Source organism: Peromyscus leucopus, chromosome 5, assembly GCF_004664715.2.
Source record: "Peromyscus leucopus breed LL Stock chromosome 5, UCI_PerLeu_2.1, whole genome shotgun sequence".
NCBI lineage: Eukaryota > Metazoa > Chordata > Mammalia > Rodentia > Cricetidae > Peromyscus > Peromyscus leucopus.
Window position 1 is genome coordinate 75,482,522 of NC_051067.1, and position 25,478 is coordinate 75,507,999.

Here is a 25,478-nt window from a genome sequence, read left to right on the forward strand (position 1 = left end):
AAAACCTGCTAGCATCGATTGAATGAGTGTGGCTTGGGGTCTTCCATATATATATTTCATATATATATATTTCTCAAAAACAGAGCCATCTCTCTCTTGCATTACACTAGCAAATATTAGCCTCCAGAATGCGGCCATGCAGACTCCACGAAGCATGGGACATACCTCTGTTCCCTCCGAACATCTGTGCTTGCTCTTAGCTGAAGCTGCCCATCCCGTGGTCTCAATGACACCCCCAAATCAGACGCATCCCTTGGGGGAGTTGTAATTTTGCATTCCCTACCCCCACTCTCTCCTCCACCACTCCCTGCCTCCTGAAGCCTCCAGCCCCACTGCCCACCCCCATGCCCTGCCCTAGCTCCTCTTCCTCACCCAGGCCCCCTCAGAGACCAGCCTCAGCCAAGCCAGAGTACTCGGCCCCTCGAACGAATGGTAAAGCCCTCCAGCTCCGCACCACCTGAGCCAGCCTGGAGCCCAAGTGGAGTCTGACTGTTTCTCTTTTCTCTCTCTCTCTGCCTGCTTGTAAGCAGTGAAATAATCATTTTTAATTACCTTTTCTTCCATTTTTCTCCTCTTTTCCATTTATTTGAAATATCTATTTTATCGTTCTCTGCCTCTTTCTCTATTTTTTCGGCTCGTGTGGTTTTTTTGGTTTTTGGTTTTTTTTTTCTTCTTCTTTTTTTCTTTTTCTGTTTCTTCTCCACCTCTCCCCCCACCCTTTTGGTTCTCTGCCCCACCCACCCCGTCCTGTTTTTTTGTTTTTGGTGCTGCCAGGGGTCGCATGCCTTACCCGGACATGTATCAGATGCTGAGACACATGTCCCCACCCCTGGGTCTGGGGAAGAAGTGCCCGGCCAGAGTGGCTTACAAGGTAGTCTATCTTTGCCAACACCGATGTCCCAGAGCTGGGGACTTTTCGGTGGTGACCACAACACCCAGCGAGTCTTCTGCCGACATCCTCTTCTTTTTTCTTTTTTTCTTTTCTCGAGTAACTGAGTCATGAGCATCCCTCGACTCTCAGCAGCGCACTGTGTCCTTTCTGATGAGTGTCTAAGTGTTTTGAGACTCCATTATGGCCAACAAGCCACGGGGAGGGGGAGGGAGTGCTCCAGTCCCCTAGCATCCATATGACCCACCCTGGGGAGCCAAATTGTACCAAGTCTCTGCCCATCCAGAAACACATAGCCCCAGGCCCAGGGCAGACTGTTTCGTGCCTTGAGCCTCCCCACACACATCTGAAGCTGACCTCTGACTTAGGGCCCGGGAGATCTGACACCTCCCACAGCTGAGTCCCCCATCCTCCCCTTGCCCTGGAGATGTCTCCCCAGCGCCTGAACCATGCCACCCATCTACCCAAGACGCCCCACATGCCTCTCCACTCCATTGTTTCAGAGCAAGCAGGAGGGTTGCCGCTGCCCCGCCCCGATCCGATCGTGGTGCACCAATCAGGCCTTGCACGCTGCCTTGGAGGGGTCTGGGGCGGGGGGTGTATGCCAGCTGAGGGAGCGAGGAGACTGCTGCTCCTCTAAACTTCTGTCCTGGAATCTCCCCCGGCCCTGGAGGACATCTGCTCCCTCAGTTCATCCTCAAGGTGGCCAGGGATGACCTTCAAACCCCATGCCCCAGAAGTGACTCCACATCCTGACCTTCCCAGCCATCTTGGTTCCTCTCCTTTCAGTACTGTTCCAAGCCTGTGTGGCTGCTCCTCGTCCCTCGGATTTCAGTCTCTTCCCACAGGCATCCTCCTGTCCCTCCCCAGCCTGATGTCTGTATAAAGCTCCCTAAGGCACCTTTGTGCACATTTAAAATAGCATGTTTTCTACAGAACACTTGGTCTGCTGGGAAACTGTGTGACGGAGAAGACACTTTCCCACTAGACAGCAAAAGCTGTCGTCACATTTAACCCAGTACAGGGCACACCTGCCCAGCTGTACACAGCGCCTCATTTATGTCTTCTATCTACTGCCTCCCTCCCTGCCAGACCCCAGCATCCCACTTCCTACTCTGTTCTTGGTTTACTGTCTCCCTACTGTCTGTGAATCCCCTGGTGAGACCCAGATTTGCCCTTAACACCCTCTCAAGCCCATGGCACATCAAAGCCCACCATCCCCCCTGCCCAAGCCACGGACTGCGGAGCAGGCAGAACCGCTACCTGGAACACAGACTTCCCTCCCTGGGCCTCAGGAATGCCCCTTGTCCCTTCTCCCCGCTACTGCACAGACAGCCATGATCTGGCAAGCCCCGAAAGTCACTTCCCACGGAGCTATGAATGAGTCTCGAGATTCCGTCTGCATGCGCCCGTTTGTGCCGCTCTGTGTAGGCCTCGCTGCATGTCCACAAGGGGCCTGCGTGGGGAGGTGCCTGCCGCTTCTGAGGATGGAATGCTGCGGCTGGGTGCCCATCATCTGCCCATCCTGGGCCGAGCAGGGGGTGGGGGCGGGGAGCGGCGGCTGTGGCCGTGGATCCCACCGCGAGGCTGCTGCACGCACATGCTGCTGACATCCGCCTTCTGCTCTTTCTCTTTGGGTGGACGTGAAAGGGAGCCTTTGAGAAGAACTCTGGTGCAGGGCTAGAATCTGGGGCGACAGCTCTGGGCCCCTAGACCTCAGGTCCCGAAGGTGGAATTTAAAACAGAAAAAACCGCTTGGGCTGGGAGTGGTGGCAGGCCCTGGCATCCCAGCCGCTCAGGAAGCCAAGGCAGGAGGATTGCCATGAGTTCCGAGGACAGCCTGTGCTATCAGCAAGATCCTGTCTTCAAAAAAAGTGGGGGGGGGGGAGCGAAGTGGAGTCCGCAGTGTGGAAATCCCTTAATTCCTTCGTTGCTCCATGCTGGGCAGAGTGGGCACGGGAATGAGAAATTCTGTGCTGGTGTAGGTGACCACAGGGGAGTTGCCCCAGCTTTAGAGTTCTTCCTGGGGCTCCCTGGAGGGTCGGGTGAATTTGGCTTCCAAGATGCTGGTAGGGCCCAAAATGACTGCCCTCCCCTGGGGTTTTGTGTAGAGGCTCCTGCGGATGGACCTGCCTGTCGCGGATGACAACACAGTGCACTTCAACTCCACCCTCATGGCTCTGATCCGAACAGCCCTGGACATCAAGATTGCCAAGGGTAAGGCGATCTTGGGGGCCTGGACGCGGGGGCAGCAGAGATTCCCACTCCTGCTGGGCTGTCAGAGGCACCACCGTCCTTCTCTTCATGCTTGGGCCTGTGTGAACCCTCCAACCAAGGGGCTGCAGCCCTTACAGGGGAGAGCCACGCGCCCAGTCCAGTCTCTGAAGTAGATAGCACAGTGAGTTGTGTGGACTCATGGAAAGGAACCCTGGGCTGAGACCAGCCTGCGTGCAAAAGCCCTGAGAAGTCGGAACAAACAGGTGCAGCAGGGAGTAGGAACCTCACGGGGTCCTGCTGAGCTGACTTGGCCTTTGAGTAAGGAGACACCCCCAGGATCAGAGAGAAGAGGTAGGATCTGACCCAGATCACATCGGAGTGATGTCGGAGTTACGGAGACAACCCAGTGGGAAGAGGTAGGTTGAGGGCCTGTGTTAATCTGACTGTCGAGAACCAGCGGCCGGGCGGGGCTTATAAAGAAGAGGGAGGCAGGCTTGGCCAGACGGCTCCGGAAGTAAAAGCAGACTGACCTGAATTCAGTTGCTAAGACTTGTTTCCTCCCTTGCATATGTGCGCTGTGGCATACACAACCTGCCCCTACCCTGTGCATGCGCGCGCGTGCGCGCGCACACACATACACACACACACACACACACACACACACACACACACACACACACACGAATAAAAGTAAGTCTAAGACATCTCTGAGAGTTCTGATGGCTCTCAAGAGACCCCATCATCAAAGTTTTCAGCCCAGAGAGCGGTAACGTCAGAGCCTCCTCTCAAGCTCTGCAACGTTTTCTCCTTTGAAACAGTTTTGTCTATTGGGAGATTGAAAAGAGAGTGGAGAGAGTGAGAAGGGAGGGGACAGTGTGGGCAGCCGAGGAAAGGTAGGACTCCTCGGGCTCCATCTTCGGTGTACCCACAACCTCTAGCCCTTTTTATTCCTTATTGTCTGACATCTCTCCCCTCTTTTTTATTTTGATTTTCCGAGACAGGGTCTCACTATGTAGCCCTGGCTGTCCTGGAACTCACTCTGTAGACCAGGCTGGACCAGAACTTAGAGATCCACCTGCCTCTGCCTCCCGAGAGCTGGGAGTGGCGCTTGGTTCCCTGTCTTTTTTAGATATTGGTATGATTTCCAGTACTCGGTTAGTATCTTCTAAAGTAGCAGCTTCATCATTCCTTCTGTTTGATGCTCTCAGTCTCCAGTTCAGCAGGCTGCCCAGTTCTCAGCTCGGCTCTCTGCCTGGTACTTTTAGTTTAGTGCTGGCAAAAAAAATTCAGGGCTACAAACCAAACGTGCAGCACACACCTTTGATCCCTGCAGGGGGATCTCTGAGTTCAAGGACAGCCGGGGCCACACAGAGAACTCTGTCTCAAAAAAAAAAAAAAAAAAAAAAAAAAGAATTTTAGGGTTACGAAAGTTCTCATTTTCCCAAAGACTTGCTAGCTGGATTAGCAAAATTAATAAAACCAGCTAGGGAACTGAGTGATCATTTGTTCCAAATGGTTCCTTCTCCTTTGAATTTGTTCCACATTTTAGTATCTTTGGTTATTTGGTTTTGATTCAGGGATTCACGTAGTCTAAGATGACCTTGAACTTGCTCTGTAGCTGAGGATGACCTTGGCCTTCTGGTCCCTTGCCTCTACTTGCCACATGCTAGGATCACAGGTGTGCACCACCACATCTGGTTTATGTGGTACTAGAGACAAATGGACCAGGACTTTGTGCACACTAGGCAGGCACACTACCAACTGAACATCCCCTTTCCTCTCTTTTTATTTTTGTTTTTTTGGGTTTTTTTGTTTTGTTTTTGTTTTTTGTTTTTAGAGACAGGGTTTCTCCGTGTAGTTTTGGTGCCTGTCCTGGATCTCACTCTATAAACCAGGCTGGCCTCAAATTCACAGAGATTCGCCTGGCTCTGCCTCCCTCCCGAGTACTGGGATTAAAGGCATGCACCACCACTGCCCGGCTCCTCTCTTTTTTTAATGATTTATTTTATTTTTAAAACATCTTAAAAAGATTTACTTATTTTTATTTTATGTGTATGAATCTCTGCTAGAATATAGGCCTATATACCACATGTGTGCCTGGTGTCCAAGGAGGCCAAAAGCAGAAGTCAGAAGCCCAGGACCTAGAGTTACAGGCAGTTGTGAGTTGCCCAGTGTAGGTGCTGAGAACTGAAAGCTGGTCTTTTGCAGGAACACTAAGTGTTGTGTGATGTTTTGACCACATTCTGACTCTCCCAAGACTGTCAATAAAGTTTACCTTGAATCAGAGAGCAGAGCTAGCTATTAACTGACCAAAATTAACCATAGAGATTTTGGAGGACTTAGGACAGATAGACAGGAAGTAGTAGGGTGGGGCTTCGAGAAGGTCTTGGCCTGTTTGGATAGAGGGATGAGAGCGAAAGGAGGTCACTGGTTGCTTCTCTGATCACTCAAGTTCTTACCCTGATATGTCATTCCCGAGTTTTTATTGGTAAAGAATAATTAGATAAACACATGTTCTGGCACCCAACATGGGGCACCATTTGTTGACAGACTTTCCAGTTCTTCCTGCCAGCTCCCAAATCACAACACAGAGACTTATTGTTAATTATGAAAGCTCAGCCAATAGCTTAGGCTTGTTTCTAACTAGCTCATAACTTAAATTAACCCGTTTTTATTAATTTACGTGCTGCCATGTGGCTCACATGCATCAAGTGAGTGTGATAACCACTGGTCCATCTCTCCAGCTCTCTCCCCATTTTATTTCTTCTGAAATTTCCAACATTTTATACTAACTGGTAGAATTTTTTTTTCTTTTCATTGATTTTGTTTGTTTGTTTGTTTGTTTTTCGAGACAGGGTTTCTCTGTGTAGCCCCGGCTGTCCTGGAACTCACTTTGTAGACCAGGCTGGCCTTGAACTCACAGAGATCTGCCTGCCTCTGCCTCCTGAGTGCTGGGATTTCTTTTCCTTTTTTTTTTTTTTTTTTTTTCTTTTTCCTCTTTCTCTTTTTGTTTAACAGGCTCTTATTCTGCAGCCCTGGCTGGCCTGGAGCTTGTTACTGTACACCAAAGTCATGGAGATCCAATTGCCTTTGCTTCTTGAGTGCTAGCATTAAAGACATGGCTACCATATCCAGCTAGATTTATTTTGAATCAGGTGTTTGTTTGTTTGGTTGTTTGGTTGTTTGGTTGGTTGGTTGGTTGTGACTGGGTCTCTATGTAGCTCTGGCTATCTTGGAACTTACTATGTCTGTGAGACCACAGGCTGGACTCAAGTCACAGAGATACGCCTGCCTCACTCAGCCCCTGAGTACTGGGATTAAAGGTGTGGCCACCATGCCCCGCTGAGAGTGCCGTCCTTTGATGGGAGTAGTGTCCTTTAGTCTCTGTCTAAGGCTAGCTCTCCCACTATGCCTTAAATTCATCCTGCATGCCGACAGTAATATGAAGGGCAAGGCACTGGGCGATCACCTCCGAGGTGTACTCATAACCAACACTGTAAGATTCCTTCCAAGCCAGAAATGCATGTGTTGTCTTGGGCTCTCCCATGATGCCACTGCCCATTGTGGGAAGTTCTGCCACACTTCCACCCTGCAGGACTTGGGGAACCATGGCTATCCTCTGTGGCATTGGCACAATCAGGCTCTCAGATGCTGTCTAAACTGAAAGAGGCCATGAGAAAAGGGCTGGTGAAGGCTCTGACCTTGTGGTGCAGATACTCGGGAAACTACTTGGACACAGTGGGTGGTGGCCTTGTTGCTGCCCTTGTTGCTGTGGAAACGACCCAGCAGAAGGAACTTGGGAGAGAAGGGTTTTTTCTTGTTCACAGTTTCAGAGGGATGCAGTTCAGCATGGCAAGGAGACATGGCTTAGGAGCAGGAGACTGGCTGATCGCATGTGTCCACACCCAGGAAGCTGAGGAGTACAGGGACTCACCCTCAGCAGCTCACCTTCTCTAAGAGGTCAACTCAGAAAAGGTCCCACAACCCTCCCAAACAGCCCTACCAGTTGGTGACGAAGTGTCCAGACACATGGGGGATGTTTCATATTCACACCACAGCTGAGAACATCCAACAACCCTGTCATAAAACCAGTGGATGGGACAGGCGGTGGTGGTGGCGCACACCTTTAATCCCAGCACTCAGGAGGCAGAGGCAGGTGGATCTCTGTGAGTTCAAGTCCAACCTGGTCTACAGAGTGAGTTAGTTCCAGGACAACCAGGGCTGTTACACGGAGAAACCTTGTCTGGGGAGGGGGGGGACACCAATGAAGGGAGCTGGTGAGATGATCAGCCTTAGGAGCACTGGCTCTCCTAGAGAACAGGTTTCAGTTCCCAGCACTCACAGTGACTCCTAACTGTCTGTGACCCCAGTCGCTGGGGAATGCAGTGCCCTCTCTGGCCACACGTGGTACACAGGCGTACCCGGAGGCAAAATATCCACACACACACAAAACAACATCTAGACAGACAGAAGAGAATGGATGGCAGGCCCTGCCTGGTGATCACAAGGACCTCAGATCACACAGAGGTGAGTGTTGGGCCGCTGATCCGCAGCATTCACACTCTCCACAGTCTTGTCACTGTATAACTCTTTGGTAGAAGTGCAGCATTTCCAAGAAACTCCCATTCACAGGGGACACACTACATCCTAACCACACCATCGCAGGGCCAAGCGAAGACAGGCGGGCTGCTTAGATGGGGGGCGCAGAGCGTTCACTCTGAATGCCTGAGAACTGAGCTGACAGGGTGCCTCCCAGGTGGATGTGGGTTGTGAGGGAGAGAGAATCCCGAGACACCCTCAGACTTGAGGCCTGAGCTGCTGAATGATGGAATGGCTGCCTCAGACAGGAGACAGGCAGGGCAGGCTGAAACCAAAGGCCGGAGGCCCAGCAAGGAAGCAGGCGCTCGAGGGGGCACTTCAGACTTCCTGACGAATGAGTGGGAGCCCAGACCTCAAGCCTGTTATCCCAGCTCCTTGGCAGACTGAGGCAGGAGGGTCACAAGTCCAGGACAGACTGGGGCAGGGGGATCACAAGTCCAGGACTAGCCTCGGCTACAGGACAGCCTTTACCAGCTTGGTCAGTTTAATGAGACTCTGAAAATAAGAGAACTGGGAATAGTTCAGTGAGAGCTTTCAGCATGTTCAAGACCCTGAGTCCCATCCCTAGGGAATGGAAAAAAATGAATACCTTTCCCCTAGACACAGCCCAAGGTTCCTTCCATTACTTCAGGAGACAAAAAAGGTGACTGGGGAGAAGGCCTGAGACTCTGGGACAGAGTGGGCTCCTTAAAAATTGCCGTAATCCCAGCAGAGGCTGAGACAGGCAGATCTCTGAGTGAGTTCGAGGCTAGCCTGGTCTACAGAGAGAGTTCCAGGACAGCCAGAGCTACACAGAGAAACCCTGTGTCCAAAAAAACCCACCAAACAGAACCATACAAAGTAGAATAGCCAGCAGGTGTGCTAGCACACACCTACTGGTCTCGGTGCTTAGGAAGTGAGACAGGAAACTCCTGGGTTCAAGGCCAGCCCTGGCGAGAGAGAAAAAAAATTGTGTTAGGAGGAGAAAGAGAGACGAGGGCGTCAGGAGCAATGAGAGCAAGGCAGGAAGAGGAGAGAGCCCACGTCTGGCACCCGGGGTTCTAGATCTTACTAGAACTGGTTCGTCTTACTCAGTAGGCAGCTGGTTTCACGTCACTGTTTAGGACCCACGTTCTCCCCACATCACTACTGCTTCCTCAGCCAAGGAAGCAGGTGTTTGTTCTTGCAGTGTTAACTAGGACAGTTACATCCTACAGACTCCTAGTCAGTACTCTGAACCTTGACCTCAACCTCTGTGACATCAGTCATTGTATCAGCTGGCTGTACCACACACAAAAGCAAGTTTCGTGCCTTAAAACACAAGCTTTGTGGCAGGGGAGATGGGTCAGTGGATGAAAGCATTTACTGTGCAAACATGAGGACCTGAAAATCTGCATGCATGCACACATGCACACACACACACACATGCACACATGCACACACACACATGCACACACACACACACATGCACACACACACACACACGCACACATGCACACACACACACACACACACACACACACACACACACACATGCACACACACACACACACACACACACACACACACACACACACACACACACACACACCGATAGCAAAATGTGCAGCACTACTGCTGTGTCATAGCACTTGCATTAGCAGGCAGAGACAGGCATAACGAGCCCCCCAGTGCCTGCCTTGAGGAGATCCCTATCAGGGTCCAGAACAGATGCTACAAGCGGCTGAGGATGCTAATCTGAGGGACATCAAATGAATCTAAGCACACTGAGTTCTTTAGTCCATTCACTTTATTCTTCTAAGTCAATTCTATCCACACAGTTTCAGCTCTGTCCTCACATTCAGCTCCTCCCTGTGCCCAGTTTTCCTGTCCTCATAGTTTTAGTAAGCTCCTAAGCTTTTGACCTGATCTTTGTCCTCTGTTCCTTCCTCCTCCATCTATCCTTCCTGGCTCCCTACCCCTGGCCCTGATAAACTTTACAAGAGATCTGCCTTACCCTTGACAGAACTCTGTCTTCTCCTCTCTCAGGCCATGCGGTTCTGTGTCTGCCTCTGGAATTCTGCTCCAGTCCTTGCAGCACCTGGCTATACAAAAAGTCCTATTGTCCCCAGTCAATCTCTCTGACATGCCCCTAGGCCTGAGGGAAGGGGATGGTCTGAGCACAAGAAATAAAGCTATGCATCTACAGCCTGCTTGTCTCCTAGGCTCAGTGGGGGAGTTAGTTACCTAAATGTTCAGCAGATCTAGGAAGCTTAGCTGTTTGCCAAATGGTCTACAGTATTTGGGCATGCAAGAATCTCATAGCAGAAGACAGCTGAAATATTAAAAACTGGATAACACCAAATATTTCATAATAAATGGCTTACCTCTAGAAAAATACCTTGAAATTTCTAGGTATAGCTTTAATATCCAGCTGAATTTCTATAAGACAGGCAGGTCCCAAGAACCAAAAACCATGAGCTTTAGGCTCAGAGAGAGACCCTGTCACAAGAGAGCAGACAAACAGCAACTAGAGAAGAGCACCAGGAGTCCTGCTCTGGCCGCTGCGTGTACTTGTGTACTGAGCACACACCCCACCCTGTGCACGGAGCACACAGTCCACCCCTGTGTACTGAGCACACACTCCACACCTGTGCACACAGCACACACTCCACACCTGTGCACACAGCACACACCCCACCCTGTGTACTGAGCACACACCCCACCCTGTGTACTGAGCACACACCCCACCCCTGTGCACACAGCACACACTCCACACCTGTGCACGGAGCACACACCCCATCCTGTGTACTGAGCACACACCCCACCCCTGTGCACGGAGCACACACCCCACCCTGTGTACTGAGCACACACCCCACCCTGTGTACTGAGCACACACCCCACCCTGTGCTACTGGAGCACACACCCCACCCCTGTGCACGGAGCACACACCCCACCCTGTGTACTGAGCACACACCCCACCCCTGTGCACGGAGCACACACCCCACCCCTGTGAACAGAGCACACACCCCACCCCTGTGCACGGAGCACACACCCCACACAAGAGCCAAAGGCTAACGACCTGAGTTTGACCCTGGGATCCACGTGGTGGAGACAGAAAAGGACTCCGACGAGTTTCCTCTGACTTTCACACGAGCCCACACAGGCGCACACACAAATAAATGAATAGAATCGAATTGACTGAGGATCAGCCTGTATTAAATAAAACATACCATTTTTTAAAACTTAGCACTCTAGCACAGGCAGGCTGCATGGCTCTATGCTCAGTGTCCCACAAGGCCAGTCAAGGAGTCAAGCAGGCCAGGCTCTTTCCTGAGACTGCAGGGAGAGTCCATTTCCAGCTCTGTCTACTCTATCAACACATGACATTGTTTGGTCCGACCATGGTGAAGCTGAAGGGGAGATGGGAAGTCCGCTAGGGTATGGTGGCCTACCTGTGACTTCTAAGCCATCCATGGCTCCGTAATAACTCTATCAAAATGCAAACACACACACACACACACACACACACACACACACACACACAAAACAACTTTAATAGGTCTGGAGAGACGCCTCAGCAGTTAAGGGCACTTGCTGCTCTTGCAGAGGACCTGGGTTTGGTTCAAACCTCTAACTCCAGTTCCAGGTGATCTGACACCCTTTTCTGGCCTCCACAGGTACCAGAAATGCCTGTACACGGTACACATACATATGTACAAGCAAGTCATACACACAAAAATAAATAAAATCTTTCTTTAAAAAAGCCAGGCATAAATAAATCAAATTAATTAATTAATTAATTTAAAAAAAAAAAAAGCCAGGCATGGTAGCACATTGTATGTCTTTAGTCCTAGCACATGGGTGGAAGAGGCGAGTGGATCTCGTGAGTTGAAGGGCACTCTGGTGTATATATAGCAAGTTCCAGGCCAACCAATGAGACCCTCTTAAAAAATAAAAATAAAATGTAAAGAGATAGTAGGTCCCTCAATATGCCTCTTTTTTTTCACCCCCTTTGGTTTTTGTTGTTGTTGTTGTTGTTGTTTTGTTTTGTTTTGTTTTGTTTTGTTTTGTTTTTTTGGTTTTTTGAGACAGGGTTTCTCTGTGTAGCTTTGTGCCTTTCCTGGAACTCACTTGGTAGCCCAGGCTGGCCTTGAACTCACAGAGATCCACCTGGCTCTGCCTCCCGAGTGCTGGGATTAAAGGCGTGCGCCACCACCACCCGGCTCCCCTTTGGTTTTTCAAGACAGGGTTCCTCTGTGTAGCCTTGACTTTCCTGGAACTCACTCTGTAGACCGGGCTGGCCTAAAACTCACCTGCTTCTGCCTCCTGAGTGCTGGGATTTAAAGGCGTGCACCACCACTGCCCAGCTTTTTTCTTTTGTTTTTTTTTAAAAGTGTTTGCTTTTCTATTTGGCTGATTTTATTTATTTTATGTGCATGAGTATTTTGCTTGCATGTACGGTTACCACCTGCTTGCAGAGGTCAGAAGAGGACATCAGAGCCCCTGGTACTGGAGTTGCAGATGGTTAGCTGCCGTGTGGGTGCAGGAATTGAACCTGGGTCCTCTGCAAGAGCAATAACTCCAGCCCTGGACTGGCTTCCTTATACAGCCCAGGACCACCTGCCCGGGGAACTCTTCTGCCCACAGTAGGTTGAGCCCTCAGTCCAAACAGTCAGTCCCCACAGACATGCACCAGGCCCATCTGATCTCTCTTCCCAGGTGACCCTAGCAAGGCTGCGTCACATTGACAATTGAAGCCAACAATGGAGGACCAGGCAGACATGTCAGTCACAATGAAGGCTGTCACTCTAACAGTCCCAAGGTTTCCGTGGTTCAAACCAAAACGGGTCGCTTCCCTGCTGTCTACCTCCTGTTTTGTGGACTTAGAGATAGGCCTGAGGAAGCTAGGTGCCATGGCTCATGGCAACACCAGAGCGGCAGCGGCTGGGGCAGGAGTATGAGTTCTGGGCCCGCCTGGCTGTTCAGCGGGAGCCTGCCTCACACCAAAGAAAGGGTGGACTTGGAAAAGACTGGCTGGCCCCACTGTCACCAGCCTTGGGTGGCAAAGCGAAGGGATGCATGGAGGACCCCCGTACTGTTAGTGAGTCCTCCAAGTGGCAGGTCATTGTGCTCATACCCCTGTCTTGAAGGACCACAATCCTGCTGCCCCAGCCTGGAGCCCCAGTGGCCCCCATGAGTGGGATGAGGAGCTAGAAACGTGTCACAACAAAAGTCCCATTGGAAGCAGGGGAAGTAGGGTGGAGAGGGCTGGCAGCCTCTGTCAGGTGTGTCACGGCAGCCCGGGCGCCTGTCCCAGGTCACTAGGTTTCTTCTCTGTGTTCCCTTACTAATGACATATCCCAAACTAGATACGTTTGCTCTGGAGGCAGAGACAGGTGAATGACAGCCAAGACTCACCTCTGACCTCCGCATGCATGCCCACACATAAACACGCACAGTCACATACTGTGTGTGTGTGTGTGTGTGTGTGATATTTATATGTCTCCAACCTAATTGATACACTTTCCTGGTCCCAACTATCAGCTGCCTCAATCACAGAACAAGGTGACATTCTGGGCATTTTTGTGTGGTTCAGTGGTGTAGCTCTTACCTAGTATCCTCAAGGTCCTGGGTTCCATCCCCAGCCCCCAAAGTAGCCCCCTCCCCAAACTCTGAGGCCAGCCAGCTCATGGACTCCAGCATGGGTCCAGGGGACAGTACAGTAATGGCCCGGAGGTGCTGTCCAAGGTGGCACATACACTCTGCTCGGATCAGCAAACAGTCAGGTAGGGCAAGTGCTACGACTCATCCTGATGGTTTTCACCAATGGGGAAACTGAGGCAGTGGGAGATAGCCAACCCTAGGAACACAGTTGGTAAGTGGGAGCCAGGATGGTGATCCTGGCCCTTCCGGTGCCTCTAGACCAGGCGTGTGGGTCCTAGCAGTAGGCCCACAGTGGCCCCTGCGGTGCTCAGCCTCATGTCTCCCCACGTCACAGGCGGGGCCGACAAGCAGCAGATGGATGCAGAGCTCCGGAAGGAGATGATGGCCATTTGGCCCAACCTGTCCCAGAAGACCCTGGATCTGCTGGTCACACCTCACAAGTGTAAGAGCAAGCCCAGGGGAGGGCAAGGGAGGCTGGGAGAGGGGCCTGGACTGAGTGAGAACTTGCCTGTCCTCCACAGCCACGGATCTGACTGTGGGTAAGATCTACGCGGCCATGATGATCATGGAGTATTACCGGCAGAGCAAGGCCAAGAAACTGCAGGCCATGCGGGAGGAGCAGGTAGGCCACTGCTGCGTGCCCGCATGGGGTTCCAGGCCTGTTGGTCTTCGTGGGAACCAGTCGGAATAAGGAGTGTGGTGAGGGCGGGCCATTTCAGGAACCAGGTACTGAGTATCCGCCTGTGCAGGTCGAGGTTTCAGGCCCTGGCCTGGATGTCTGCCCCGAGGTAGTTGAAAAGACTAAATGTTTTCATAGTGGCCAATAGTGCCATGGGGGAAAGTGCTAGAGCAAGGGTGTGTGCTGTGAATGGGCTGTCAAGGATGTCCTCCCAGAGGACGGGAGAGCTGAGCAAAAGCTGAGGTAAGGGGAGGGACTGGAGACCTGGCTCGGCAGTCAGGAGGGAAGAGCAAGTGCTGCTCTCTATCCGAGAGCCTGTGTTCAGTTCCCACCACCCACACAGTGTCTCACAACTGCCTGGAACTCCAGTTCCAGGGGATCTGAAGCCCTCTTCTGGCCTCTGTGGTCACCTGATCATGTGTGGTACACACACACACACACACACACACACACACACACACACACTTAAGCCTGCACACATACACATAAAATAGTAAGATAAATATTTTTTTAAAAGGTGACTGGAGAGCAGATGTGGTGATGTAAACCTTTAATCTCAGCACTCAGGAGGCAGAGGCAGGAGGATCTCCATGAGTTTGAGGCCAGCCTGGTCTACATAGGGAGCTCTAGGCCATATCAAGACAACATAGTATACTGAGAACCTGTCTCAAAACAAAAGAGAGGGAAAAAAAAAGAAAGAAGAAAGGGAGGGAGGGAGGGAGAGAGAGAGAGAGAGGGTGAGAGAAAGAGAGAGAGAGAGAGAGAGAGAGAGAGAGAGAGAGAGAGAGAGAGAGATGAAGGAAAAAGGAGGGGGTCAGGAGAGCTGGCTCAGCAGTTAAGAGCACCATTGCTCTTCCAGAAGACCCAAGTTCAGTTCCCAGCACCCACATACTGGCTCACAACCATGTGTAACTCCAGTTCCAGAGGTCCTCAGGCATCAGGCACACAAGTGTTACACAGACATACATGCAGGCAGAAGACTCATACACATAAAATAAAACATTTTAAAAAAAGAGGGTGGCTAGAGATGGCTCAAAGGTTAAGTGCACTGGCTGCTCTTCCAGAGTCCTGAGTTCAATTCCCAGCAACCACATGGTGGCTCACAACCATCTGTAATGAGATCTAGTGCCCTCTTCTGGCCTGCCTGCATACAGGCAGGTAGAATACTGTATACATAATAAATCTTTAAAAAAAAAAAATGGGGCTAGAGAGATGCCTCAGAGGTTAAGAGCACTGGTTGCTCTTCCTGAGGACCTGAGTTCAATTCCCAGCACCCACATGGTGGCTCACAACCATCTGTAATTTGATCTGGTGCCCTCTTCTGGTGTGTAGGCAGAATACTGTATACATAATAAATAAATAAATCTTTAAAAAAATTCAAAAAAATAAATAAAAATAAAAAAATTAACGGGGGTCAGCATGGTGGCACACGCCTTTAATCCCACCAGTAGGGAGGCAGAGGCAAGCAGAGCTCTTGTGAGTTCACGCTCAATCATATAGAAAGAAAGAAATGAAGGAAGAGGTTTATTCCCAGGTGGGACATTTGTTGTATGACAAAGATTTTCAGGGAGAGCCTGACACTCACCCCAGACAGACAGGGAGCCTGACACCCACCCCAGACAGACAGGGAGCCTGACACCCACCCCAGACAGGGAGCCTGACACCCACCCCAGACAGACAGGGAGCCTGACACCCACCCCAGACAGACAGAGAGCCTGACACCCACCCCAGACAGACAGGGAGCCTGACACCCACCCCAGCCAGGGAGCCCACGACAGACCAAAGTTCAAATTGGAAATAAATAAAACTTGAGTTTTATTGGGATTTCTTAAAAATCAGAAATGACTCAAAGACAGCGTATCAATACCCCAGCATGAGTGACAGCTCACAAAAGCTGGGAACCTGGAGCACACTCGACAGCCTGGAGGCAGCTCAGCAGATTGAAAAGTGCCTTTTTTTTTAAGGCAGGTTTTCTCTGTGTAGCCCTGGCTATCCTGGAACTGGATCTGTAGCCCAGGCTGGCCTCGAACTAGAGATATGCCTGCCTCTGCCTCCTAAGTGCTCGGACTAAAGGCATGATCACCACCACCAGACTTGAAAATGTCCTTTCCAAGTGTCTCAGTTGAAATAAACCTCTTCCAGGCAGTTCATCTGGTTTCTGCTTCTTCTAGGCAGGTGTTCTTATCTCAGGGTCCTTAATGCAGCCTGGCTCCTTTGAGAATGACTCTTAGCAGTCTTTATTGCTTACTCAGACAGGGAGGGGCCGAGTGAGTCTAGTCAGTTTCAGGGATTTCCTTAAGCTATTTTCATTTGTTTTCCTCATGCCTTAAAGAATTTCACTGAAGATGGAATGCTTCAGTATCGGGAAACTGTTACACAACAGAGAGAACAGCCTGTACAAGGCTGGACCTTGCAGGATGAGTTTGGGAAATATTGAAGAGGTCAAGTGACAGGCAGAACAGAGCAAGGCAGAACGTGGGAGGAGGTGAGGGCATGGGGGTGCAGGGCTAAACCCTCAAGACTGCAGGGTGGACCCTGGCTTTTATCGCAGCCGGCTTAGGAGCAGAAGAGGGGTCTAGGGGTCCACTGTGTGCTCGCTGGCCCCCTCTGGTGGTGTACGGGAGAAATGGACAGAGAGGTTTCTGGACTGATTGGAGGTGTAGGTTGAGAAGGCTGAATTGGTAAGGGATAGTTGATAAATGGTTTAGTTCTGAATGAATTTGGGTGGAAGACATGCATATAACATCATTGCATGGGTTTCTAGCATGAAATTTATAGATGACAACATTGTGTCACAATGTCAAAAGTTGGACAGGGTCTCAAGAAATAGTTCAGTGGGTAAAGGTTCTTGTCTTTGAAGACCTGAGTTCCATTCTTAGTAGCATGTGTGCATGCACAAAAAGATAAACAAATTGTTTGTTTGTTTGTTTGTTTATACATAATACACAAGATATATAAGTAATTTTAAGTAAAAGATAAAAAGTTAACTAGAGCACTAGGCAGGCAGAGTTCCAGGTCAGCCAGTACTACATATAGAAAGACCCACCCTTAAAAAAAGGGGGGGGAGCGGTGGCGCATGCCTTAATCCCAGCACTCGGAAGGCAGAGCCAGGACGATCTCTGTGAGTTCGAGGCCAGCCTGGTCTACAGAGCAAGATCCAGGACAGGCACCAAAACTACACAGATAAACCCTGTCTCGGAAAAAAAAAAAAAAAAAAAGGAGGAGAAGAAGAAATGGGTAGGCTAACAGAGGAGATGGAGAAGGAGGAGGAGAAGAAGAAAAAAAAACAAGAACAAGAAGAAGAGGAGGAGGAGGAGGAAGAGGAAGAGGGTAGACTAACAGAGCAGACCTGCCTGTGTGGGGTGGGCGTCAAGACGGATGTTGGGGTGGGGGAGTGTCTTGGCAGTAGAGTACTTGCCTGGATTTGACCCCTCCATCACGGGGCCAGCCTTAACTTCCAGTCAGGCCTGCCTGCACACACTCACTGCTTTCTTCTCAGAACCGGACGCCACTCATGTTCCAGCGCATGGAGCCTCCATCGCCAACACAGGAGGGCGGGCCCAGCCAGAACGCCCTTCCCTCCACTCAGCTGGATCCAGGAGGAGGCCTGTGAGTATCCACCTGGGCAGTGGTGGATGGGTATCAGCACTGGGTTCCTGAATCCTGGAGCACATGTGTCCGTCTTGGCCTCTGTCCCTGGTGCAGGATGGCTCCAGAGAGCGGCCTGAAGGAGAGCCCGTCCTGGGTGACCCAGCGGGCCCAAGAGATGTTCCAGAAGACCGGCACGTGGAGCCCAGAGCGAGGGCCACCCAGCGACATGCCCAACAGCCAGCCCAACCCGCAGGTGCTGCTGCCCCTCCCCCACCTCCCCCAGGCTGGGTGGTTCAGGCAGAAAGGGTCTCCCACACTTGGTCAGGCCCCAGACTCACCCAGCCCCACCCACCCTCTGCCTGACAGTCTGTGGAGATGCGAGAAATGGGTACGGATGGCTACTCAGACAGCGAACACTACCTCCCCATGGAAGGCCAGACCAGGGCCGCCTCCATGCCCCGCCTCCCAGCAGAGAACCAGGTGAGAGCTTGCAGGGTTCTGGGCCACACCCACACACGTTAATAAGGGACCTGTACCTCTCCCTTAGAGACACTGGCCTAGGTGGGACCTCCTGCAGGTTCATGCAGGGGAGCCTACCCTTTCCTGGCTCCTTCAGAGCACCCAAAGGGCCTGGCCCTCCTAACCACTTCCTACCAAAAGCCAGAGAGAGATTTGGAGTACCCTTTCAGGACATAGTAGTGACTGCCAGTGGCTTCCTTCTGCCCTATTGAGGACATGAAGGGCAGGGGACGGGCTTGGGAAGGGTGGGTCCAGCTCTGGTGAGAGGTGCCATTGGGAATCCAGCTTCAGCAGCATGTGATGTCTCAAGCACTCAAGAGGCCAAGAAGAGGAGGTCCAGGCCAGCTTAGGCCACAGACCTGGACCATATCTCAAAACAAACAACATGCTTACATCCATAATCCCAGCATTTGGGAGGTGGAGGTCAGGAGTTCAAGGCCAGACACTTCCATATAGCTAGTTTGAGGCCAGCCTGAACTATGTGAGATCCTGTCTCAAAACAGAATTTAAGAATCCTGACTGCAGCCGGGCGGTGGTGGCACACGCCTTTAATCCCAACACTCGGGAGGCAGAGGCAGGTAGATCTCTGTGAGTTTAAGGCCAGCCTGGGCTACAGAGCGAGATCCAGGACAGCCAAGGCTACACAGAGAAACCCTGTCTCAAACAAACAAAAAATAAAAAATAATAAGAAAAAAGAAGAATCCTGACTGCTAGTTGGAGAGACGGCTGATCGGGTGAGAGCGCACAATGCTCTTGCAGGAGGCCTGACCCGGATTCCCAGCTCCTACACTAAATGACGGTTCACGGGCCCTGTAACTGGAGCTCCAGGGGACTAATACCCTTTTCTGGCCTCCTCAGGCCTCCACACAGGTGCACAAACTCCCACACACATACACAAATAATAAACTAATATTTGAATTCCCACATAAAAAGAAAAGAGAATCCTAACTCTCAAGTGGGATGCGGAGCTCATGGTATCCCCTGGGCTTAGCATGGGCGTCCTGGGTCCCACCACAGCGAAAAAAGAAAGAAATGCCCCTGCTACCCATGCACTTCGTACACATACACCTTACATGTGCACCTGTACATACATGCACATGCACCTGTGTGCTCCCAGTGTAACAGGCATCTGTAGGTATCACGCCTGTCCATGTGCATGCCCATGGCCTGCCGCCTTCAGGAACGGGGCATGTCTGAGGACTCTGAAGGCAGAGTCTGGGTGGACCCAGGACGGCTGGGACGTATACTCTGTCCGTGTCTGGGAAGGGTGGGGTGGGTGGGTGTGTACCTGGTATGTGTACCGTCTCTGTGGCTGCTGCACTTAGCTATTCCGGCCCCTTGTAGGGAAGGCGAGATCCCCATGGGGAGAGAGGAAATAAAGCATGCCTGGCTACCGCGCAGTGAGACATGGGGATAAAGCCCAGGCTGCCACCGAGGTGCCCCAGGACAAGGAGGAAGGGAGGGGCAGGAGGAGGGTGGCCGGCATGTCTGGCTGGGGCAGCTTGCCCTGTGTTATGTAGCGTATTTGCTGCGCCTGGCTGGGTCATCATGGCCCAAGGGCCTGGCCTCTGGCTGCTGTGACCTTGGGGTGCATGTGGCTGCCCCATCCCTTCTGTCAGGCCTGGCCTGCTGGCCCCAAAATAGAGATGAGCCAAGCTGGGCTGACGCCACCTGGAAGCTTTGAGCTGAAGCTGGGGCGAGGTGGGGGAGGGGTGCTGGGCCGCAGTGCATCGCATGAAATGGGCCAGGAGCCTGTGGCCTTGCTGTCCCATCTGTCAGTCTCGTGTCTCTGCCATCTGTCTGTTTGTCTCCTGTTTCTTCTGTGCCCGTTGTGGGGGACAGCCAGCCGGGTCCTGGGGCACCCCCTCACTCAACACCAGAAATTTTAATTCTCTCTACCCACCACCTCCTCCATGTACTGCCCACGACCTCACCATCCCTTTTGCCTTTTATATTTATTTCCTTCTTTCTGTTTTTTTTCTGTGTGCGCCATCCTGTGGGGCTGGGACAGAGGAGAAGGGGCCGGCCACGTGGAAATAACCTCAGTGTATGTACCGCGCCCGGCCAGCTCGGCTCCAGCCCCCTCTCCCTCCCTGCCCTGTTTGTACCAGGACCCACCATCGCCCCCTGCCCTTCACCCCACCCTTTTGTTGCAGACCCCACCCCTACCCCATGGAGCCCCTTCCTTATGTGTTGTGTCCTATGTATGCAAGGGGCCACACTGCACCCCACTTCGTCTTCAGAGCCTCCAAGAGGCCAACCTGTCCACCCTGCCCCTTTCTTGGGGGTCTGTTCCTTCAGCTCCTCCAGTGACCACTGGCCTTCTACCTCAGGTCCCTTTAGCTCCTGCCTTGAGCTGGGCCCTGCACATCAGAGTTGAAGCAGGCCTGGTCCAGGGGGCCTTCCTTCTTCTGCCTGCTACTGAGAACTGAAGACTGTCCATGGCAGAGCAAGACCAAGGATTGTGGGACAGTAAATGCAGATTCAGAATGATCTCCAGTACCTCCACTGCTGGAGCAGCCCACGCCGGGCCTAGGAGATAGGAACGAGTTGGGAGTGGGGAGGAGGGTCAGGAGAGTCGGACCAAGGAAAAGCGGGGCTCCCAGGCTTGCAGTGTACAAGTGGAGCGCATGCTGCTTGCCAGCCAGCCTTAACACCAGAGGGGCAAGGGCTTAGCCAGGGCCTTCTGGCCAAACCCAGCACACAACCTAAGCAGCAGCAAGTCCCTGTCGGTGAGACTTCGTATCCTTAGGGCTCCACCCTTGCAGCCAGCAAGCCAGACACTCAGGCCCCACTGCACCCCTGGACACAGTCCCTGGATGGTCACATACACCCTGATTCTGTCAGCTGCAGGACTGGAAGGAGCAGGCCACAAAAGTGCTGGCCATTAACTGCCCACACCTGTCCCCCTCCCCTAGACCATCTCTGATACCAGCCCCATGAAGCGCTCAGCCTCTGTGCTGGGACCCAAAGCCCGAAGACTGGATGACTACTCACTGGAGCGGGTACCACCTGAGGAGAATCAGCGGTACCACCAACGCCGCCGGGACCGGGATCGGGACCGGGACCGGGACCGGGGCCACCGCACGTCCGAGCGCTCTCTGGGCCGCTACACTGATGTGGACACAGGTAGGCTGCCACAGGACCCAGGACAGAGGCTCCACAAAGAAACAGAAGGTCAAGAAAGAGGAGGCTGAAGGGCAGAAGTAGGGACAGGGGATTGGATATACACCACTAATGCCTGCATGGGGGAAGCTGGGAGGGGGGGTTAGGGTCTGGAGTTGGAGGCCAGCCAAGATGCATAGTAAGACCCCAATTCAAAAAAGAAATGAGTCAGGCTTGGTGGCTCACACCTTTAATCACAGCACTTGGGAGGCAGAGGTGGGCACATCTTTGAGTTTGAGGCCAAACTGATCTGCAGAACAAGTTCCAGGTCAGCAGGGCGACACAGAAAACCTGTCTCAAAAGAAAAGAAAGAAAGAGGGCTGGGTGATGTCTCTGAGTGTAAAGTGCGTGTTGCATACAGACGAGAGCTGACATGACACATCTCAGCACCCGTGTACAAAGCCAGGTCTGGGCCTCTGCAACCCTGGTGCTGGGAACGCACGCAGGAGTGGATCCCTGGTGATTCCAGTTAACCAGCCTAAGCTACTCAGTGAGCTCCAGGCTAGCGAGAGACACCGTCTCTGAAAAAGGTGGGCTGGAGAGGCCCAAGAGGTGAAGCAGCCACCATGTGGACCTGCATCTGTACAGCAGACAGGGCACATCTGTCACCCCAGCCCTCCTAAGGTGGGAGATGGAGACGAGAGTCCCCAGCTCTTGGACCAGCTAGCATGACATACACAGCAGATAACAAGAGACCCTGTCTCAAACAAGATAGATGAGGGCCAGCATCTAAGATTGCCCCAGACAGCCTCCCCATGCACTTTGTGATACTTGCACCCACACTTACACACATGTACACACATCATACACAAAACCAATTTTTTTACATACAAAAAAAAATTAAGATTTAGTTAGTTGGTTTGAGACAAGATTTCACTATGTAGTCCTAGTTGGCCTGGAACTCACAGAGATTCTCCTGCCTCTGCCTCCTGAATGCTAAGATTAAAGGCGTGCTTTGGCTGTTTGGTTGGTTGGGATTTGTGTTGGTTGTTTTCTCCCCCGAGACAGGGTTTCTCTGTGTAGCCCTGGCTGTGCTGGAACATGCTCTGTAGACCAGGCTAGCCTGGAACCCAGATATCTGCCTGCCTCCAAAGTGCTGGCATTAAAGGTGTGGGCCACCATGCCTGGCTGCATTTTGTCTTTTTAATGTGTGTGTGTGTGTGTGTGTGTGTGTGTGTGTGCGCGCGCGCACGCCTGTTCGATAATGAATGCAGGTGCCCCAAAGGCCAGAAGAGAGTGTTGGGTCCCCTGGACCCAGAGAGCTACAGGCAGTGAGCTGCAGGACATGGATACGAGAAACTGAACTTAGATCTTATGCAAGAGTAGCAGACACGCTTGCTGACCCATGACTGCAACACCCTGGCTGAGTGGGATGCTGTCTGGGTGGTAGGTATGGCAAGGTCCTAAGTTGGTTATATTCAACACTAAGAAAAGGGGGTGGCCAAGCAAGATGGCTTAACCTGTACAGGCATCGGCTGCCAAGCCTGAAGACCTAAGTCAGATGAGTGCCGCCGCGGGAGAATGGGCGCGCTGAAAATAAATGTAAAAATTAAAAGTGACGGGAGCTCCTGAGTAGGGAGGAAACCAGGGGCTGGGGCACTGAGCCTGGGGACCCTCCGGGCCTGCCTCCCCTTCTCTGCGGCCCGTTCTTCCTCTCCCACCGCCGTCTCCCACTCAGGTCTGGGGACAGATCTGAGCATGACCACCCAATCTGGTGACCTGCCCTCCAAAGATCGGGACCAAGACCGGGGCCGGCCCAAGGACCGGAAGCATCGGCCGCACCATCACCACCACCACCACCACCACCACCCTCCGGCCCCCGACCGGGAGCGCTACGCACAGGAGCGGTCGGACACGGGCCGGGCGCGGGCCCGGGAGCAGCGCTGGTCCCGCTCGCCCAGCGAGGGTCGGGAGCACGCGACACACAGACAGGTGCGTGTGGCCGGCCCGACGTAGAGACCTGGCGGGCGGGGGCGGGGCTGCAGGGCGGGCGGGGGCGGGGCGAGCCTGGGAGGCGCCCGGGGCAGGGCGCGGGTAGCCCGCCGCCCTTGTTTTCCCCTTGGCCCGGCTTCCCTGCGACTCGTGTCCTGCGGACGCCTGTGAGTGACTTCGGAAACTTACGAAGCTCGTTTCTCGTTTCTCTCCTCACTGTTGTGTTGGTTTGCCCCTCCACCCCCGCCTCTCCGTCCCGCCGCCCGCCCGCCCGCCCTCCCGTCTGTGTGTCCCCGTGTGCTCCTGGTCGGTCCGTGGTATCTTTGCTTTTGATTTCCTTTGTTTCGATTTTCGTGTAGGGCAGTAGTTCCGTCAGTGGAAGCCCAGCCCCCTCTACGTCCGGCACCAGCACGCCGCGGCGCGGCCGCCGCCAGCTCCCCCAGACCCCCTGCACCCCGCGGCCGCTCGTATCCTACTCGCCCGCGCCGCGCCGGCCGGCGGCTCGCAGGCTCGCGGGTCCCGCGGCGCCCCCTGGCGGCTCGCCGAGGGGTTGCCGCCGCGCGCCTCGCTGGCCTGCGCATGCGCCTGAGGGCCCGCGGCCGCGCGGCGCCGACTACACCGAGCCCGACGGCCCGCGCGAGCAGCCAGGGGGCGCGCACGAGCCCGCGCCGCGGTCGCCCAGGACTCCGCGCGCCGCGGGCTGCGCGTCGCCGCGCCACGGCCGCAGGCTGCCCAACGGCTACTACGCGGGGCACGGCGCGCCGCGGCCGCGCGCCGCCCGCAGGGGCGCGCACGACGCGTACAGCGAGAGCGAGGACGACTGGTGCTAAGCCGCCCCGCCTCCCCGCGGCGCCCGCACTGCGCGGGCGCACGGCAAATGACAAACAATAACGTTTTTAAAAAAGAAAACCGGGGAGAAAAACAAAAATAGCTTCTATTGATGAGTTTTATCATCTCGATTGAATCTTTGGTTTTCCCGGTGAACGAAACCCAGGTGGCTGCGAGCCGGAGGGACGGCTGCGCGCCCCACACACTTCTCAGACCCACGGGAGTGCTTGCGGGCCACGCCAAACTTATTACTGCCTGCAGAGATCAACTACAAGAAATAACACTAACAGTTTTTAAAAGGACAAAAAAAAAAAAAGATTGAGAAAAACGGTTTTTTTTCTGACATTTGGTCCTGCTTGAAATAACAAAAGAAAAGAAAAATTGACCATCACCACCGATTCCCTTGCTTCTTTTTTCCTTTATCTTTTTAAAAACTTTTTTTTTTCTTTTTTCCTATCTTGTTTGAAAAACGTGGGCTTGGGACTGTGAAATATTGCATGACATTAAAAAGAACAAAAAAATAATAAAAACGAAAAAACTTGAATCCAAGGGCTTCTGAACTGGAGTGGTCTTTGTCCTTTGACCAAGATGCCATGCAAGTTACTCTTGGGAAGTGGATGGAAAAGGGAGGCAGTTTGTTAGCTCCCAGAGAAACAGCGCCGAGGCCGCGGGTACCAGGAACGACCAGGTTCACTCCCGCTAGGGGCAGCTGTGACTCCTGGAGAGGATAGTCCCCACACAGGCTTCTCCTGGCTGTGCCCAGCCTCCGGTACTACCCACCTCTGTGTTAAGTGATCTGCCCTGGCCTCTGGCTCCTTGAACCAATTTCGTGAGGAGTTCTCAACCCGCCTCAGCCATGGAGAAATGCTGGCGAGGTCAAAGATGTGAACAGTCTGGAAGGATTACGCCAGAGCAATGAGTGGGGCCAGGATTGTTTTTAAGCATTAGTGTGTATGTATATGTGGATTGGGGCATACGTGAAAGTGCCTTCTGAGCCAGCCGGAGTTACAGGCCGCTGTGAGTCCTCTAACCCGGGTGCTGGGAACCGAGTTCAGGTCCTTTGGAAGAGCAATGTATGCTCTTAACTTCAGAGCCCCTCCCCCCCCCCAGGGTTCTTACGCTGACCCCCTCACCACATTCACCTACCTCATCCAGCATTCTGTCTAGATGTCCACTCTCATGCCCCATGCGGTCTACATACGCACTGCAGCCTTGGGGATAAGAACCGCCTGCCCAGCCCCCCACTCCCCGGCTTCCCAGGCCCTCACCTCCCTCCCTGCGTATTTGGAAAATACTTCTGTGAATATGGCCTGTATCTGTGAAACTGAAGTAAGAGTGGGAAGAGGAAGCCGCGCCTGTTCACGGTCAGGTGTCCCCAAGATCATTTCTCTGGCCTAATAAGGGCAACTTCTGGTTGTATGTGTCTGGGGTGTG

The 25,478-nt window shown here is 52.8% G+C and overlaps 1 protein-coding gene across 1 annotated transcript in view; it reads left to right on the forward strand.

The window, feature by feature from the left end:
* Positions 1 to 24,593, forward strand: part of Cacna1a (calcium voltage-gated channel subunit alpha1 A) — a 295,083-nt gene extending 270,490 nt beyond the window's left edge. The window contains exons 40-50 of the mRNA XM_037206465.1: positions 775 to 871; positions 3,001 to 3,106; positions 13,665 to 13,772; positions 13,852 to 13,952; positions 17,509 to 17,618; positions 17,715 to 17,853; positions 17,967 to 18,080; positions 20,131 to 20,166; positions 21,038 to 21,248; positions 22,963 to 23,216; positions 23,576 to 24,593. Of these exons, the coding sequence (XP_037062360.1) occupies positions 775 to 871; positions 3,001 to 3,106; positions 13,665 to 13,772; positions 13,852 to 13,952; positions 17,509 to 17,618; positions 17,715 to 17,853; positions 17,967 to 18,080; positions 20,131 to 20,166; positions 21,038 to 21,248; positions 22,963 to 23,216; positions 23,576 to 24,046 (1,747 nt within the window). The 3' untranslated portion in view covers positions 24,047 to 24,593. The remainder of the gene's footprint in view (positions 1 to 774; positions 872 to 3,000; positions 3,107 to 13,664; positions 13,773 to 13,851; positions 13,953 to 17,508; positions 17,619 to 17,714; positions 17,854 to 17,966; positions 18,081 to 20,130; positions 20,167 to 21,037; positions 21,249 to 22,962; positions 23,217 to 23,575) is intronic.
* Positions 24,594 to 25,478: the final 885 nt, after the last annotated feature.